This window comes from Lepisma saccharinum, chromosome 5, assembly GCF_977018435.1.
Source record: "Lepisma saccharinum chromosome 5, izLepSacc3.1, whole genome shotgun sequence".
NCBI lineage: Eukaryota > Metazoa > Arthropoda > Insecta > Zygentoma > Lepismatidae > Lepisma > Lepisma saccharinum.
In genome coordinates this window covers 2414947-2435499 of record NC_139233.1, presented here as the reverse complement: position 1 = coordinate 2435499, position 20553 = coordinate 2414947, and the positions used below count along the sequence as shown (strand labels likewise).

General features: G+C 42.1%; 1 protein-coding gene across 7 annotated transcripts in view; it reads left to right on the top strand.

Annotated features, from left to right (window-relative positions):
* Positions 1 to 20553, top strand: part of MESK2 (misexpression suppressor of KSR 2) — a 162555-nt gene that overhangs the window by 87463 nt on the left and 54539 nt on the right. The window contains exon 1 of one of the 7 annotated variants that reach the window (XM_083121977.1): positions 16015 to 16193. The exons of the other annotated variants lie outside the window; for them this stretch is intronic. Within the exon in view, the coding sequence (XP_082978103.1) occupies positions 16189 to 16193 (5 nt within the window). The 5' untranslated portion in view covers positions 16015 to 16188. Of the gene's footprint in view, positions 1 to 16014; positions 16194 to 20553 lie in introns of those variants that run through there. 7 annotated transcript variants of the gene reach the window in all.

Sequence of the window (20553 nt, the reverse complement as noted above, 5' to 3'; positions counted from 1 at the left end):
AGAGTAACTGAGTTACAGGTACTCCTTTTAAAGAGTAACTGAGTTACAGCTACTCACTTTCAAGATAACTGAGTTACAGCTACTCATTTTCAAGATAACTGAGTTACAGCTACTCATTTTCAAGAGTAACCGAGTTACAGCTACTCATTTTCAAGAGTGACTGAGTTACAGCTACTCATTTTCAAGAGTAACTGAGTTACAGCTACTCATTTTCAAGAGTAACTGAGTTACAGCTACTCATTTTCAAGAGTAACTGAGTTACAGCTACTCATTTTCAAGAGTAACTGAGTTACAGCTACTCATTTTCAAGAGTGACTGAGTTACAGCTACTCATTTTCAAGAGTGGCTGAGTTCTTGCAGTTACTCATTTTCAAGAGTGATGCAATTCTCGCAGCTACCCATTTCCAAGAATGACTGAGTGCTTGCAACTACTCATTTCCAAGAGTGACCGAATTCTTACAGCTACTCGTTTTCAAGAGTGACCGAGTTCTTACAGCTACTCACTTTCAAAAGTAACTGTGCTCCTGGGTTCGATACCCGGTGGAGGCACATAGTGGTTCGGACCCTGTAGGTCCAGTCCCGATTAGCCTTTCTGTGCATAAAATGGTCTTAAAACACCAAATCAATCAATGAATTAAGAGTAACTGAGTTACAGCTCCTCATTGTAAAGGTAGAATAGACGAGAATGTTGAGATTGGTTGCGTACCCCCAATTAACAAGGAAGTATCTGAATATGTGATATTAGTGTATTGTATCGCAATAATTCAAAGGTAACTACGCCTATACCACCAAGTCTGTCGTCCTTATTTCGTCTTTCTTGAGCCTGAAGCTATCGGGCTGTGTTGTGCTAGTTGCAATTGCGGTTTCCATGGCAACCACCACCATTCAGGCACTGCATAGCTGTCGGGCGGGTAAAAAAGTGCAGGAAGTTCCGTCACGTAACCATGGAAATATCCGCGTCTCTCGCAACGAAATGCGGTATCCAAGACGCGGGCGTGGTGCGATCGTGATTCAAAGAAGTGGAAAAGCGTCTTTTGGAGTCGATTGCCGGAGATTTTTCTCCGAAGATAAAATCTTGAAGTACACTTTCAGTAATGGGACGGAGGGGATGCTGAGACATGAACGAGATTTGTTCTCGTCTTGGTCATTCTACGTCTTCAGCTTTGCATCTTAAAGAAACGAATCACGTTTAGACAAAAGACGAAGAGAAAATAAAATAACATTTTTATGTGATGAAATTCTCCAGAGAGAAACCGGCCGAGGGCGAAACGTTCGAGTACTTTAAGCCCACTTTATGCGCAGATAGGCTAATCGGGACTGGACCTATAGTTTAAAGTGATATTCGAACCGCTGAGTATCAAACTCGGGGTCCATTGATTACAGAGACCAGTTTCCAATACTGGCAAGCAAGAAACAACTTAATTTCTGTTGATTTTTCCTGCGTTTTTACATAATTGTATGGCGTTTCTTCACTTGATTTCTTCGACTTCCCAAGGTCTCCCAGATCAAGTCTGGATCTTATGTAGATTTGTTTCATCAGGGTGTCTACCAGCCAAGAAAGTCATGTGAGTGAAAAAGTCAAGAAATTGTACTTGGGGTCAGAATTTTTGCTATTATATGACTGACTGATTTAGTTTATTTTACTTAACTTTTCTGCACATTTTGGCTAATCACGAAGATGAGGATGAATGATGGTAAGATAAGATGGATGAAGGGACAATCACAAATATTTAGGAACGACAGCAGGAGCTCCACGTAAGATCATACTGGCTGCGAGTTCAGATGCTAGAGCCTTGCGTCTGCCAACTACAGTCCAGGATGCATTAATAGATAAATCAAGTCTAATTCTCTTGTTAACTACAGCTTCAGTTTTCATCTTAACTGCCCTTTTGGTATGGGTTTTTCATTAAATAGATATTTAATTGCTAATTTTCAACTTTACCTAAGTAGGGGTTATACGAGTATAAATAAAGGTTAAGAAAAACGAAAAAGTAATGAAAATGTCAAGAATTTTGGATTTCTTATTTTGGGAGAGCAATTCGAACAAGGAAGCATGTTGAAAGGGAACGTCCGGGAGTGTAAGGGATTATCCATTCCAAACCAAATTTGCACCTAGTACACCATGGACTTCATTTTGCAGACTAACGAGGCTGTGGCGTATAAACTTTCGGGCAGGATTATCCTCTGTGTGGCTTGTGTTGCGTCTTGTCATTCAGCATCGTCACGATTAGCCAAATGGGGCAGAAAGGCGACGTAAAATAAACCAAATTAATCAAAGCATGCGACGTCTGGATGTACGGACAGTGGCGCAACCACACGGGCTGGGGTCGTTGCCCCCACAACCTTGGACGGAAACAAATTATAAGGGGGGACAAACATTGAAGTAAAGAAAAGCAAGGCTAGCAGAATCTAAGAGTAGCAGGACAAAATGATACTCAAGATCGAATAAGTTTTCATATATTTCTTGCATTTTTCTTCCAGGCGGCCAAGAGCACCTGCAGGGTGGCCTAAGAGGGGCAATTGCCCCCATCGATTTCAAATTTTATGCAAATAGAAATAAGTTTAGTAAAATTTTCTTCCTCTCTTCGCTCGCATTATCTGCTCTTCTTGTCTTATCATGTTCAAAGCCGTAGTAGCTAGAGGGCGGCAGAAGTCCGACCTGGGCACGGAATGATCTAAATTTAAAATGTTGTAAAAGAGAGAATGCTTTTGCGCCCTGTTAAATCATTCCTAGTTTTCAGTTTGCAAAAATTGGATGTAAAAAATGTCTTGCTCTCTTCGCTGGCAGTGTGATTCTTTTCTGGAATGCATTGTAAATTACTAGAGAGAAAAGTAAGACCAAATATGTACTTCAGACTGACTAAACAGTTTTGTTTTAAATGTATGAACAATTGTTTGTTCACATGTGAGAGACAATTTATATAATTTTTGCTATTGGTTTGTTTTGAGGTGGATGAATTGATTATGTAATGTATTTTAATAACAAGCATGTATTTTATATACACACACAAATACATATATATATATATAGATATATGTATTATAGAAACATTAAATACGTGCAAAATTTAGTGTTAACATGTTGAATATGTATTTTCTTATTTTACGTCGCTCCATGTTGCATATATGTAAAACATATGTTCTACATGAAAGTTACACATGTCATATGTACAAATAGAATTATATTAGTCATTTTTGTCGTACAAGAATAGTTTGTGTGCTTGTTTTCCATTATTAGCTAATGTGAAATTGAACGTATTCAACGTGAAAGAATGCCAGGAAAGATGCGAATAATAATAATAATAATTATACCATTATTATTATTGGCACGTTTTTCCTCCTGGTACTCGCCCTCCAGACAGAAATTCGTGGTTGTGCCTCTCTTCATGGATGGATGAAGGGACATTCACACACAAACACATTGGTGGAACACAAATCCTAGGCCACGGAGCCTCTTTAGCCAATTGCAGTCTATAATCATTATCTTCCTTTATGTATGGTAAAATATTAAAATGTAAGTAAAAATGGTCGAATCCTTTTTTTGCAAACGGACAGGCACCGTTGGAACTTAACAGTAGGATCGAAAATTTACGGTACCTTCAAACTGTGCATTTCGGTAACAAGCCATTGTGTGCGAACGAATTACGCACCGGGAAGGCAATTACTCTCGTGCGACTTGTTTGCCCACAGAGTTAGCAGTCGTCGGCGCCGGGCTCTGATGCACCGCCGCGGTAGCCAGGAACCGCTTCCACCGGTCTCCGGATCGATGATCGACCTTCCCAGAAACTAGGTCGCCAGTCGGCCGTCACCATTCGTAGCCTGGTTCCATTCTCCCGAGCACTAAACTGAAAGATTGCCACAAGGGGGGAGTCTGCCCTCCGCACTTCTTTCCTTGCCGTTTTTTTTTTACATCCAGGCAAAGTGTTGCAAGTTTTATGAAGGCGAACCTCGTACTAAAAGTGAGGTTTTGTGTGTCGGCGCATTCAAAGCAGCGCTTCAGATTTCGGCCCTGATGTTAAGCCTTGCCAGTTTGTGTTTCTCGTATGGTTTTTCGGTACTTATTTTATATCGCTTTTCTTCCCCTCTAGATTAATCGTGAAGATGAGGATTAGTGGTGTACTGATGCATTAAATGAATGAACGAACTTATGAACCGAAGGGGTGTGCCACTCAGATTCAATTTCCTCCATATCTTGGAAATATAGGCGCCACCATTAAGTTTCATAGGTTCGCTACTTTTGGGAATTTTTGATACAAAAATTGAATAATAGCAGACATCCGTGGCGGAATGGTTATGATAGCGCGCTACGATGCCAGGGGGTGTTCGAATCCCGGTCCGTGCATGGGTTTTATTTGGGAGTTTTCTTTCATAAAGTTCGTCATGTCACTCATCCTTATCTTCGCGATTAGTCAAGAATGGCAGAAAAAGCGAAGTAAGGTAAAAAGATAAAGATCTCTGTGCATATAGCACCGTTCCATGAAGTCACATTTAGGGGATGTGGGAGGTAGGGCCCCTTTATATTCTCGATCTCTGTCATTTTGGAGATTATGTGATCAGCACCACGCTCCGGCTGCCTTTACCCCCTAGGGTTGCCGCCAAGTACCCATAGATTTGAGCCTGGATGAGTCCCAGAACGCTTTATGCGACGAGAAGCTGGGAAAATTCCAACCTTAAATCACCCAGCCCGGGAATCGAACGCGGGTCTCTCGCGTGGCAGTCAGACGCCATACCAAATCAATGAATCAATAAAACGCCAGGGATCCAGAGTTCGAGTCCCGGCCTAGGAATGGGTGTTCTTTGTGACTGCCCCTTCATCAATTTCATTATCATCTTCGCGATTAGCCAAAAGTGGCAGAAAAGCGAAGTACAATAAACCAAATAAATCAATCAACAAAAATCAGCGAAATATTTCGGCAACTTTTAGAAATAAAAAGCATAACTTAATTTAGAAATCCATATGCGCCAATATGTCCGAGGAGAATCGCTTTTGTTCCCTACAGTACTTTGGGGAGCAAGAGGAGGGGGTCCTGCAGTGCGAGCTGGGAATTTTGCGCTAAGAAACGGAGGATCGATAGGCGACCTAGTTTATATGCTTTTCACTTTTATTGATTGGTTCTATCCGGAAGACAGATGGGCAGCGCTCACGGCTATTTATAGGTAACACTCCAGCAAAAGTATTCTGTTTGAACTACTGGGGTCTTCAGATGTTCGAAAATCCAGATTTTACAAATCTGGAAAGGATTGTATCCCTATTTGCCCGTCCCCTGTACTATTTCTATATTTTTACGTCACTTTTCTACCCCTGTAGGTTAATCGCGGAGATAAGGATGGATGCTGGGACAAACACACTTCTCTACATCCCGCTGTCTAGGCCACACACCCTAAGATGCTGTAGATGTTTTCTGTGTTCTTGTAGTTGATTTAAGATCTTCAAAGTATGGATCTGCCAATGCAGATGTGATTTTTGGTAATTTATGTTTCGTAAAATTATGTTTGTGTACCCAGAATGCAACTGTAGAAGCAAGGACTGGAACGAGTACGAGGAGTGAAGAGAAATAAAAGGTTACAAAGGCCATACATTTCAGTGTAGTTCTCGTAGGGTCAAGTAAACGTGTGTGTACTGATATGTTTATTACGTTGTGTGTGTAGATTTGTCTCGTTCTGACCGAAAGTATAGCTGCGTAGCGACTGTTCAAAGTGGCCATACGTTTCAAAAATTGGCCAAGGAGAAGCGAGGGTTGCGATTCGTTTTTCGTGAGCCATAATTGCGTCGGCTGCCCAATTTCGCAGCGAACTGGTGGAAGTTATGGTGAAGGTATGATGTGAAGGCAGCATGTAGCGGAATGTTGTCGTCCCTTTGAAGCGACGCTGGATGAAGATCAAAGTGAGCCTGAAAAGTTCTGGATACTGTTTTCTGGAATGCGTCTGGCGTCTTACTGGTGAAATACATCGAACATGCACGCATTGTTAATGCCTGTGCGTACTGCCAGACACTTCAGTATTTATGGGAGATCACCACAAGGAAACTGGCAGGCCTTCTATGCAGTCAAGTAATCATTCTTTATGATAATGCACGCCCCCCATACCGCACATTAATCAGTTGATTGCTTGAGAAGTTTTCACTGGGAAAACCCTGGACACCCCCCTTACAGTCAGGATTTGGCACCAAGTCATTTCCTTTTTCTTCTCTGCTCTAGAGGGACACGTATCTGGACACTACTTTCATAGTAATGAAGATGTTAAAACCGCTGCTTCCAGATAGTTCCGAAATCTTAATGCAAAATTTAGTTCATACCGGATCCGGAAGCAGCGGTAGTTACAGTACATTTAAATAATCTAGGAAAAGAGCCATGCTTTAAACTATTTTCAAGTAGAAAACTTCTACAGTAGGTGTTTGTCATTACCACTTTCTTGTTGCAATTTTTGAATCGTCTTTGGCTGATATTACATCTATTACATATATTTCTATAATTATTTATTATATATGGTATAATTGTTATTTTTTATATAGAAAATATAATTATTTGTTTACCATTAGTCAATACATGGCAAGTAATATATAAAAGCTCACCCCCGATCCCCCTATCCAACAGTCACTTTGTTCTGTTTCCCTTGTTTTTATACGTTTAATATGCGAAGTAAATATTCTAAAAACTTTGGTAAGTGGGAATCTAAGTCTGGTGTTTATCTGAAATGTAGTGATCGTCTTGAGTTTGAGTTTTTAAGTCCACTTTATGCACAGTTAGGCTAATCGAGACTGGGCCTACAGTTTAAAGGGATCCGAACCACTATGTGCCTCCACCGGGTATCGAATCAGACACCTCTTGATTACAGGGCGACGACGTTACCGCTACGCCCACGGGGAGGCGTAGTGATATTCTTGCACAGATGTGTAAATATACGAATTGCCCTCATGACTTGGTCTGGAAAAGCCAAGGAATTTTGTTTCTATGAACTTGTAGACGTCCTGGTATAGAAATTATGCCGTGGTGGGCCATTGCCCCTCACGGCGCGTGGGCGAATAATGTTGCTACGGCGACAGTGCTCTTCCATCGTTCGATGAGGAACGTCCCGACGCCGTCTCCGCTGCCAGTCGCCAGCCTCCCTGGTCCAGCGCAGGATGCGAGATCCTAACCGGAATTTCTCTTCGCCGGAAATTCCAGCGACTCCAGAGGCGTTGGCGTCCGAGATGGAAGAGTAGGGCGCTCGAACGGACGGATCCTTGAGAACTCTCGAATCGATCGTGCACTAGGATAAAGGCAGGTGCGATATCTCGATTTATAACCCAAGATGGTGCCCGTGATCCCGGCTGTTTACGGTCGCGTGACCCCTCATTCATCCCGTGCCGGATGTGACGTCAGGAATAATAATGGAGTGGGCAGAGAGGAGTTCACTTCGATATCTTTAAGGTTAGGCTTCTAGATGATTTACGTAGCCTCTGCTTCTAGTTCGCTACATTTAGCACTAGGCGCACTAGCTTCATCAGCAGTATTTATTAGCATAAGCCAGTCGGCGTTAGAAGCTTTAAATTGTTTCGGAAGACATATTTTGTAGTGCTCTAATGACGCTTTCAATGATTTGGGAAACAATTTGAGATGACTCTGAGAGAGACTGCCGTCTCAGGCTCGGTTGAACCTTCGGCCGGCCCCAGCGAAGTCGTTTTCGAAAATTCGTCTTCTTTCGAAAAACCGCTCTGATGTTGAAAGTTCTGATAATTACACCTGCTTAGAATTCCTTCCGGAGCATTCACGTGAATTATTCGTGTACTCTCCTTTCGCTGTTGTCTAGTTATTTCCGATATTTTAATAGGTTTGGACCTCCCCGATGTTTTAATGGTAACGGCGTCGCGTTGTTAGGGTTCCCAGGTTTGATACTCGGTGGAGGCACACTGCGCATTGGTTTGAATCCCACTTTAAACTGTAGGTATAGTCCCGACTAGCCTATCTGTGTATAAAGTGGACTTAAAGCAGAAACTCAGTTTAATATGTTTACGTGGCCACGAAACTATTGCGAATATCTACGCAACGGCGAAAGCCAAGGACGCGAAGATTCACGTGAATGCTCCGAAAGGAATTCTAAGCAGGTGTCATATTCAGAACTTTCAACATTTCAGCGGTTTTTCCAAAAACGCCTTCGCAGTCGTTGGCCAAAGGCGCCAAGCTAAGAATCCAAAGGAAGACGAGGCGAAGGTTTGTTTCGCAACGGTCTTGTCTCTTTTGGTTGGAACTTTCATGAACCAGAACGTAGAAACTTAGCGAAAAATACAGGCTCTACCAGAACTCGAACCCGCTTTTTGACATACCATTCCTTTGCTGCACCGAATCGCCCTGATTTCTGGATTCCATTTTCTTCAACTACGTGGAAATTGATCCACGAGACGGTATGCCAGAGACCAGAATTCGAGTCTGTATTTTTCGTCAGGTTTTTACATCAATGTCATATGCATGGTAATTAAAAATTCCCTGTGAGATTTTGAAGTTAACAAAAGAGCAACAAAGTCGGAGCAGAAAGAAGCATATAATTAGATGCGGAAACTTAAAGTTGTAGAACAAGATCGCGGCGCAGAGTAGTAGCATCTTCTCTCCGCTAGGAGCAGCAGTGTCGCAATTATGGTGGGTACAGGTGAACAGAAAGCATCTTGTGTTGTCTACAAATGAGTCAGTAGTGACAGCACAACGAAGTTTTCTTTCAACGTACCTCAAAAGAGGCATCTACAGACAAAATAATTTGTTACTGGTGCAGGCAATTTTCACAGACTGGCTTTTTGTGTAATGCTAAACTACCAGGCTGGACCGGTCATTCGCCAGAGACTGTTGGATAGGCTGCTCTTCTGTAAACGTCTTTGCTCGTGTTTTTTTTTTTGGCCACCGAGCTCACCGGACCTCACCCCATGTGATTTCTTTCCGTGGTGTTGCGTCAGGGATCTAGTGTACTGTCAGCGGACACTTCTGGGTTGTAACGATCGCTCTGTGTAAGTCAATTGAGTTTTTACAACCCAGAAGTGTCCGCGACTGTACAAGCCCCTTGGCCACGTGACGTATCAGACGTTCAACAAAGAATCGTGGGCGCAGTCGCTTCCATTTACCATCAAGTGTTGCAAATGGTACGACAGGAACTAGATTACACTATTGACGGCTGCAAGGAAGGACATAGGGAGGATCTGTAATTTTCTACTTTGCGTGTTTCCTCATGTAATGATATGTTTCTATCTGCTGTATCTGCCTTGGCTGGTTTGTCTATCGTTTCCGGAAAACCTGGAGCAAATTATGAATTGCCCAGTCTTCAAATCTTAGTGGGTCGGTGAGTGTGGGATTATGTTATACAGGGTGCTCGGAAATTCCCCTTACAAACTCCTAGGGCTAGTAGAGGGGACTGAGTAGACAATATTTGGAATAGGAACCCATGTCCGGAAACGTATCGTTTCCATGCTACAACTATGAGAGTGTGTCGGATGTGCCTGTGTTGATATGCAACCGGGTAGGCAGTACATGATGTCAGAAGATCACCTGATGGCACGTGACGTCTACCCTGCCGCGGTATCCTGCCTGGAGCCTCATTCACGTGCCTGTTTGTGAATAGACCGAGGTGGTCCAACCGCATGGCCCACACTATCGCCGGATTTAACGGCATTGGACTATTTCTTGCGGGGTCGTATGAAGAGTATGGTGTACAAGACCCCTGTAGAGACAAAGGGGTTGCTGCACAAGAGATTGAACATGATTCGTCGTACAATGTGTGCAATGACGTTGGTGGTCTTCACATCGAGCCACTGTTGTAGTTGAGCAGTGCCGTATGCGACATATCCAATGCAGAAGACAGAAACAAATTGTTGCGTTCCACTGTCGACACAAGTGTTATTGTGATCAATGAATAGTACATTTATTTTTTGTTCCCTTGATATTGTTACCAAATAAATTTGTTTGTATTATGTACTGAGTCACACATCATTCAATTCCGTACCTTACGTAACACCTCATTTGACATGGTTGTAATAAATGATTACACTTTATGTTATCAGGTGATCTTCTGACATTATGTACTGCCTACCCGGTTGCATATCAACACAGGCACATCCGACACACTCTCATAGTTGTAGCATGGAAACGATACGTTTCCGGACATGGGTTCCTATTCCAAATATTGTCTACTCAGTCCCCTCTACTAGCCCTAGGAGTTTGTAAGGGGAATTTCCGAGCACCCTGTATATGTTGGTTAGTTCATAGTCATCGGGCTGGTCGTTTAGTAATTTGATATCTTCCCCGTCACCATTAATCAAATGGTACAAGCAAGCGACATTTAATAAGGAAACCGACATACGACACGTAACTGCACGATGGCAAGTCGCGGCGTTTGGCATACCTTGTCACCAGATCTCATTCCGTGCGACATTACGCGACGGTTCTCAAAAAATATGTTGAGAAGATTTCTAGGTTGAAGGATGATCAGATGATGTGGGTGAAAGTGCAAACGCAATAGAATCAGCCCAGATCCTGACTTGAACGTAGCACAGACGGCCGCGAGGTCGTGGGTCGACCAGGCAACGAACTCTGCTACAGTGGCGGCTAAAATCTGCCAAAAACTGCATCTTGATCCGATCTCGGCGGAGTGGTTATCACAGCGCGCTACAACGCCAGTGGTCCCGGGTTCAAATCCCGACATGAGCTTGGATGTTGGTAAGTGTCCCGTAAGTGTCCCCATCAGTTCCATCATATCATCACTCACCCTCATCTTCGCAATTAGTCAAAATTAGTCACTGAATTTGAAAATTCAAGCGCCAGGTGAAAATTTTCAGACGTCCTGTAATTTTTTTGCCCTCGCTTTACTCAGCAACTTATCCAGAAGGGCCTTCTTGATTGTTATAAATGTAGGTTATGTGTTGTTTAGTGGAAAGAGTTAATATTTTTACCTTGTTACAATAACCCCATTATTTTTGTATATGTGATTTCGAAACCGGGACAGGAGACTTTCCATCCTCGAACGAGACAAAAATGACCATCCCCTAGTCATGAAGTTATGTTTACCTAATTTTTTTAATTACTTTCGTTGTTGCACCTTATTTTTTGCATTTACCTGACGTCGCGGCGGTTGCATCTCTCAAGGACATTTTGGGCTATTTCGGTCAGGGGGACCTCGTGCATAACGGAGCCGAGAAAAATAGTTGCCGCATTCGGGACGTTTTATTGATTTTGCCACAAGACTCCGCGCCCGTTATGTAGGTCGTGGAGTTTCCGAGAAGGGTGGGTGGCGACGGGCTATGTTCCAGATGAAACACCACTCAGGGGGAAATTGGAACAGTTACTCAAAGTATCAAGGATGCAACGAGACCGGGACACGTATTGTCCTATCAATTTTGAAAAAAAAAAAAAAAAACCTCTGTCCCTGTCGTCAACACACTAAGCGAGCGAGGGTGGTGATACAATCGACTGCTTGCCGCGTAATTCCGCCCCTGCGTTGCCAAAGTGTGCGGCTCCCAATAGCCAACCTCATTTCCACGTAGTATACTGGTAAATAATTTTTCTAGGGTAATGTGATTGTGGCGCCTGGACTTGCAGCCAGTATAATCCTCGGAACATCTGTCAAAGGATAACGCAGCTGTCCTAAGGGCGGCTCACCGAGGCCAGAAGTCTCGGGTGCGGTCGTGTTGTTCTATGTTTGCCCTTACGTGTGCCGAATGCCCCTTTACCGTCTCACCTTTTAACTAGGGTGTGAAGATTTCGTCCTCGGTGACAGTATTGTTTTAGGGGCTACTCTGATGGCGTAGTGGTAACTTCGTTCCTTTGTAATCGTAGGGTTCCGGGTTCGATACCCGGTGGAGGCACACAGTGGTTCGGATCCATCTTTAAACTCTAGGTCTAGCCTGTCTGTGCGAAGAAGTGGACTTCAAGCAAACTCAAGGAATATTGTTTTAGTTGTTAGAAATCGAATGAGAAAGTTTTAGAGAGATACGTTTTATTATCTTGTCAAGGTCCTTTCCTGTCCAGCCCATGTGCTGGCGTGCCCACGAGTTAAAAATCAATCAAAATTTATACGCCATGGCGAAGGTGACGTGATTAGCACCACGCTCCGACCGCCTTTATCTCCCAGGTATCTGTACTGGGCTAGCCCATTAGAATGAATGAATCGGTTTATTTTACTTCGCGTTTTTGCCACTTTTCGTAATTGCAAAAATGAGGATGAATGGTGATAAGATGAAATAGATGAAGGGACACAAGCGCATGTGTCCCAGTAGGATTATACTGGCCATGGGTTCAGACGCCAGAGCCTCGTTAGTCTGCAAAATGCGTGGAAGTAAGATTGACATTTGGGAGTCACCCCTTGCACTCCTAGTCCAGTAGAAGAGTGGTCAAATTTAGATTCACCTTTTTATGTGAGAAAGAGCGATTATTTTGACTATATATTTGAAAGGAATATTCACAAAAATGAACCTTGAAGTGTGGAAAGTTTTCCAGGAAAGCTAGACGTGTGCTTAAATGTTGCCTCGTCGCTAGAGCTGGCATTCCCTGATGTTTCACGTTGTCTTATCTATTTGTTGATGGCGGCGTGCTTCTCCAGAGTGAAGTTTACGCAGCCTGCGCAAACACTGATAACAGATATGAACGCTTGTCTTATTTGGAAATAAATAAGACCACCCTTCTCTGTATCTTGTCGTTAATTTGTAGTTCATTTCTTTAACTCCTAAGTCTTCCTAATGACTTTACTTTCGTCTGGTTTATCAGGGACTCGTGAACTTAATGTACCGGGTGACCACAATTAAAGTTGCTATACTTAGAGCCCTCTGGAGCCTGTTGTTTTTACCTAAAGTTATTTGGAACAAACTATTATTATCTCTTCTTTAGAGTTTTATTCAAGATTCCATCGATACACATAAACAGACAATTCACGCGATATAACTTGTAGGCCGAAACCTGATATTTTCGTAATTGCAGAGAAGCACCATTTCGGAGTCTGGGTTAGAAACATCCGACTAGGAGTACACCAAACCGCCTCGAAGAGCACTGCAAGATATTTTCCCAGGCGTCCCCTGAGTCACCAGCCTTTCAGCAACCAGGGGAATATCCGCCGAGTTTACAGAGCCTTGTCCTTTTATACATATTTTTTTTTTTACATTTTTCCAAGACACTATAGATGTTTACACATTCTTATAGTTACAGAACTTTTACAGGAATTTACAATTTTCTTGTATTTTAGCAAAATACCAAAATCTTTTACATTGTTTTTTTTAGTGAGAATGATGCATGCTTCCAAGTGATTTAAACACGCGACATTCGCACCATTGCTTCCAGGCCAGAGGTACAGTCAACGGCAAAGATAAGGGTCATCACACTGTAATTCAAACCGAATGAAAATTGTGGTGGACAATTCGCCTACTGTTTCTTTTGCCGTTGGGTGTACAAAGATGGTGTTGGCAAAGGCGTGCGCAGACCCTCTGTTAAGGGGGGGGGGTGGACAAAAACCGTGATGAAAGTTCAGTCGGGGAAAAGAAACCCTCAATTCATCCCACCGTTTTATTGTATTGATGGATGCGAAACATGGGTGTGTATGTATATCGTGTGTGTCCGGACCCACCGAAAATCACTAAGAATTCCAACTTCTGGCACCAATTTTATCAGCCCCTCCCTTATTCCCCTCTCTGTGGTGTAGATACTAATTTACGTGGAAACATGGTTTCGTACTGCAGATTCATAACAACTACACATATTTTATTCATTTCCACAGTAGCGGTGACAAGGGGGCGTGGGAGCAGTTGATTCCACACTTTCCTCCCCCCTCCCTCACTTGTCTGCCAAGAAAAAGTAAACTGTACTCCCCCCCCCCCCGTTTTAGCACCCAATCGCCGCTGCTGATTTCCAATGTATGGCCAATTTGTTCTGCAAACGTATAGAGGTAACACAACTAATGAATAAATTGTGTGGGAGAGTTAATAATAAGAAATTTGGTAGAAAATGACGTCAGATAGTCCACTTACATAGAAATGAATGCACACCTTCTCCCTCCATCGTTGCTTGGAAAGGCTTGAAAATACTTAATGTTTTCTTTAAGAGCACAATATTGTTTAATAACGATTGCTTTACCTTAAATTTCTAAGTGCCCCCGTGCGCACGCCTATGGATGGATCAGTAACCAGTGGAAATCAGAAGAAAATAATGGACCGCTCAACCCAGAGGGACCTGCTTGGCTACGAAGTTTCAAGAGGAAAGAGTTTCAGTCATTTTTCAATTTGGTACATAATTTCCATGCTCGAGCGAGTGGAAACATGGAAGGACATTTGGTCTCAACTTGCAACCATTTGGCTGCTATAAAACATATGCAGCACACGATATATTTCTCCGAATCAGCTCCTGCATTGGAAAATGTTTACTCGAACCTTGGGGTTGGCTGGGGGGTGCTTTGCGGAAATTTTGCTATCTGGTAGGGAGGATACCAACCCCACCTCACTTCGAGAACTGGCCGAGATAATTCTTGGAGCAGACGCCCCTGTGTTCCAATTACTTGTATCTTTTTAGGATCAATATTTTCATTGATATTTATTTATGACTCACCGAAAACCTTTCAACTCCCATTACTTTATGCAAAAATTCCGTGTGAAAATGACGAAACTATAGAAGTTTTGCAATATTGTTGATTTTTCTGTCCTCGTAAATCTTTAGGGTGGTTCCCGAAAATCTGGAAATGTCCGGGAAGTTGGTTTTGCAAAATTCGAACCTTGGCTGTGTTTACATTTGAAAATGTAATTGTTGCAAATGGTGGCAACTGTAGTGCTGCGGTTGGATACACTTAGGAGGAACGACAATCTAATTAGATGATAGCGTCTATCTCCGTGGCGGAGGGGTTAGCACATCGCGCTACGACGCCAGGGGAGCCGGTTTCATCATATCATCACTCGTCCCTATCTTTGCAATTAGCCAAAAGTGGCACAAAAAGCGAAGTAAAATAGAGTAAAGCCAGGATTTTATTTCTGAGAGGGAGCGCATCCATTATCAGCACATTTAAAACTTGATTAGTAGAAATAATAATGGCAATAATAATTATTACCACTGTTATAATTGTCATTTTAGAATAACTATTATAAGTTAATAAAATATACCAATTTCAATCCAAATTTATTGTTATTATTACGTAAATGGAGAGACGTTCCTACTCTATCCACCGTATGAGTGAAAATCCAACACAACTCTTGCCCATTATTTTTCTTACATTTGGTACAGTTAGTGTACTGAGATTCATAGCTACTGTATTTTGTTATTAAATTTTACGCATTCCGTTAAGAAAAGGCTTTAAAAGTTAGAGCCAAATTTTACTCGTAAAGTTTATATTTTGTGACCTCTCATAAAGAAAACTACACATTTTGAGAGCTGTGAATCCATTTATTCTTTGGATTAAATGGTAGAATATGAAAATATAAACTGGTTCCTTTATTATACACTAAACTTTTTCGATCCGGCTAAGGATGTAAAATTAATTACCACTATACACTATTTAAAGTAGATATTTCTAGGATTTCTAGGGGGGCTTCAGCTCCCTTAGACCTGCTAGGAAGGAATGCGATAAACTAGAGAATGGCAGAAAAACGAAAAATTAATATCGACGTACTATAAAGAAATTAATTAATCAGTGAGCAATTATTCCAGTTTCGGGGGGAGGAGTGAAGTGCCACCCTCTCTTTGACCCCCTCAGTGAGCCATTTCGGTTTTTCAGACGTCCATATCTAAATATTAGATATTGCGCGCAGAATACGAAAAATAAAACACCCATGTCAGCTTCCTTCCGCTCGTTCGTAACTGAGAAAATAGAGCGTAGAATTGGGACAAGATTGGCCACTGATTACAAAATTGCTTGGGGTAAGGCGGAAATGGCTGTAGAGATGCGTCATCTAACTGACTTGTCTGATTTTGACGACAGATTTTGCAAATGGCGTGTTCTGTTAAAGCGGACGTCTTGAAAGACAACCGACAACGCTGCCTTAAAGAGTCAGCTGAGGTCACAGGATAACCCCGTGCCGTTTGGGCAGCAGCGGATTAATTTGTGGTCTGTGTTGGTGTGTATTGCGCAGTGTGGGTGCCAGTGGTCACTTCATCCAGTTCGTTGAGTGCGGGAGGACCAGACGTTGGTGTGCCTAAATTTTATTCTGTGCCAGAAGATTATAACAATTCGATCAGGATGACGCAGTAATTTGAGGATTTCTTAAGTATGAGGTGTGTATTAAGTAGTGGCGATATATCGTCTAGACGTTATGTCGTGATATTGAAAAAATATCGACCACGCGATATCAACTAGACGATATATCGTCACGATATTTTGGCGACATCGTGTCGGCGATGTGTGGTCATGATATACAAAAAAATACAATACGGAAAAAATATCGTATTGTCTTGTGACGATATTTTCTTGACGTTATATCGCGATATCAAATTTCCGATATCGTCCATCCCTAGTATTAACCGATTTTGTATGTCAGGGAATTTTGAAAAAGTCAGGAGAACCGAGATTTGGGACCTCATGATGGTAGGTTATTTTATGTAAAAAGGTTTTAAAGTTTTTGTTCGTTTACTTTGAATTTGTTTTGCCAAAAAAAAGTGGGAACTTGATAGGGAAAGTGCATCATCACATTTGGCTCCCCCATTCATCTCACCCATGGCCACTTGCTGCAAGGACTGAACCCTCGAATGTGTCGTGTCTGTAATGTCGTTTTAATTGTTCGGCACATTCTTCTTGAATGTGCAGATTTTGCTTTTCTCAGACAGGCTTTTAATCTTCCCAACTGTTTGTCATCCCTGTTGACAGAGTTTTACCAAATGTTTTTAGTTTTTTTTTTTTTTAGAAGAGCTGGTCTAATCCACCGTCTGTGAGGAAGTTTTTAATTGATTGTTACTTTTTAAAGTGTAGTTTGTCTTGTGCAGGTCCCTTACAACCTCGCACTTTTAATCTTTCTTCAAGGGACTTCTTAAACCCCTTGTTTTAACCTTTAAGTAAGGAGTTTAGACAACGGGGTGTTTCCCCGTATACTTTGAAGTGGACAAAATGGTCGTATGTGCCGACGCACCCACAAATTGTAAGTCAATGAATCATTTCTCGCCAGCTATGGCCGAGTACCTTCATTGGTTGACTTCTGATCCAACCAACGAAGTTTCCGGTTTCGGCCTCATGGACGTTCTTTGTGAGTATCCTTTCATCTAATTAACACTTCGCCGTCACTATTAGTCGAAGTGACAGAAAAGCGACGTAAAATAAAACTAGAGCTGAATAAAGGAGTTTCGCACTGAGAACATGACATTGCATGCTACAAACAGTTGACGCTACTCTGCATTTGTGTCGGTGGATCTTCAAGGACGCTTTTGAACAGTACCCCATAAAGATGGGACCGTATGTCCATCGTAGTTTTTGCATTGCAAACAAATGGGGGAACGGGTCTGAAGGTGAATATTTTCTTACTCCCATTCCTATACACAAGAAATGAACACTATATTGGACCAAGGTCGGTCCTAGATGAATGCGGCACCTAGAGCATACACAAGGCCTGAGATTTCTAGAAAGAGTTGTTAAGGTGTAGCGATAATTTATTAAAAAAATATTGTTTTCTGAGACTTACAGGAAGTAAGTTACAGTTAATATGTAGTATACAGTTATGCAAATTGTGTTGATACACAATATGGAAATTACAAATGTATGTACTTTTAGAAAAAAAAACAAGTAGTAGTAATGATGATGATAGTTTTTATGAGTGCCCTCGCTGAGAAAAATCCTGCGGGCACCTTTGGACACACATACAATATTCGCGTGGCCTATAATACAAATACATCAGATTTTCGTTTCTTAGTGATCCCCATACTATCTTCCAGCTGCAACGAGTTTCACCTTGGTCGTCCAGAACAAAAATCACCTCACAGTTTTAGTCGAGGCACAACAGTGGTGCCCGCATGAATTTCTCCTAGCTCAGGGAATTTTAGGTCAAAAGGGAAATTCAATGGAAAGTACGTATATTGCGAAGAAATTTGAAGATTCAAGCCTTGATTTTTCAGTTTTCAGAAATATGAAGATCACATTTCGCCACATTCTCAGTTGAAATTTGACATCAAGCCTACCTCTGTGGCCGAGTGGCCAAGGTAATTTTTTTTTTTTTGAATTTGAATTAAAACTTTTTGGGTGCGTCAGCACAGGCTATTTTACACCCGTCACACTATACGGGGTCCAGCCCCTTATCATAACAAAAATAAAAGCGTGTCTGAAAAATAATTTCCTTACCTTGGTTAAAATCTGAGGCTAGAAAGGGCGCTCAGCACAAATAAGGACAAAACATAGGACAGAATTATACTGGCCATGGGGCCAGTCGCCAGAGCCTCCTTAGTCTACAGTCCAGGGTATACTACGTGGAAGTGAGGTTGACCATTGGGTGCACTACGGGGAAGTAGCACCCCTTACACCCCTGATCAACGTAATGTGCTCTGTCATAGGTCTCAGGTTCAAACCCTAGGTAAAGGCGGAGTGCACCTTTCCCATCATCCATTTTATCAATTCTTCATTGAATCTCATCGTCGCCATTAACCCAAGAGGTAAGGAAACAACGTAAAAATGAATGAAATTTTTGAAGGATAGGTAACTTATTGTCGTGCCTCCCCGATGGCGTAGTACTAACGTTGCCTCGTAATCAAAGGGTCCTGAGTTCGATACCCGGTGGAGGCACATAGTTGTTTGGACCTCACTTTAAACTGTAGGTCCAATCCCGATTAGCCTATCGGTACTAGTTTACTATCCTTCGGACATAATTCTTCATTTCTACAGAAGAAACTACTTACCGTAATACGTTCCTGTAGTATTGTCTAACATCGGGAAGGTGTTTGTGTGAAATTCAGGTAAGTTTTCCGTATCCTGGAAACTGATTTCTTCAAATTTAAACGTTTGGGGCTCATTTGGGGGCAGGTGACTCCGGCCAATTTCTAACATCCCTTTAACAGGGAGTCTATAGAGGGAGCCGGAGCGGAGCGGCGTTAGCGGTTGGGGGTGGTAGGTCAATTATCCCAGGGGCGGAGCCCGGAATCGGTGGGAAATTTGGACTAAAAAAATTCAAACGACAATATTTTTTAGTTTAAATTTCCCACCGATTCCGGGATGGATAGCCCCAAAAACCATTCACGGAATGTTCCGCGAAGCAGATAGTTAAGTACGAATGTCAAAAATTGACGAAACTAAGAAGTTATAGGTGTCCGAAGGATAGTAAACTGTTACCCTTTGCGAGTGTCATATCATATCACGCACCCTCATCTTCGCGATTAGCCTAAAGTGGCAGAAAATGGAAGTCAAATAAACCAAATCAGTGACTTGGTCAACCTAAAGTGAAAATTTGGTGTCAACACTGAGGTACGGTGCGTAATTGTGTCCGAACATGTAAAGCACACTGCGTCGATTTTTCCATCGTTTATCGGCGGAATTTGAGTTATCCTCATTAAGAAACAACAGCTCTTGTTTTCACTTTCTTTTCCGCTGTGCTGAAATCCAGCTACACGAGTCGTTACGACCTTCACATGGTGCATCGTGACGTTCCCATTTTGCGCTTAAGTGCGACGCTATTATCGTTGTTAGCAACGGGCATTGACTTGCCAACACTTATTCCCGGTTCTTTGTCTACGCCACGCAGTGTGGCCGTTCAACCTTGATCAACCACCGCAGAAAAGACGGGGAATCTTGCGAGACTTCCTGAAAACATTTGTCCCAGATCCAGTGTTGCTCCCACAACGAAGATAACAGTTTCCTTTGTACTGAATAACTTTTCTCACCACATTTCATGTGCATGCTGTCGATAGCAGTCTCCTTAAATGTGCTCTTCCGCCTTTGTGCGTACAGTCACGTGCACTTGGGGTATTCGACGAAAAGTAATCCTGTTCCATATGAATAACAAAATGAATTAATATGAAAATTAATGGTTTTTAATTGCATTATCGTTTAGATGTTGAATGTATATAATTTGCACATTTCACCAATTAAAAATTAATAGAATCTGCAGCCTATGTGATTCACAGATAAATGGTCAAAATTTGCTACATTTTTAAAGTCACGCACGTAACGCACTTTCGTGAATGCTTTTCATGCATTCACCCTATGCCATCATACTCAATTTTTTGTCATTTGTTAGCAAACACCACGAAGTACTTCATATTTCTATGAAATTGGTTCATTATGAATATTTTAACCCAATCTCATTTCTGAACCTTAAATTTTGTGTGTAAAATGTCACACGCGTAACGATGAAAAGCCACACTTTCGTTACAACCAGAAGATTTGTAGAGTCGAATTACTTTCGAAACATCTCCAGCGGACTAGGCGAGTCTGTCTAGCGAGTCTAGTGGGCGTGTAGAGCCTGAGCAGGGGGCTTAGCGATAGGTTCTGGGTTGAGATGACGTCAGCGGCTCGCTTCGTTGATTGGCTGTTTCGAGAGTTGTGACTCGTTCCGAAGCTTCAAATGCATAACAGCCAAAGATGTTATGGAAATAATCTCCCTCTACCTGGTAGTTCCCGCGACTTTTTGATCTAATTTGCCAGCAGTGTTCCGTGACAAACATA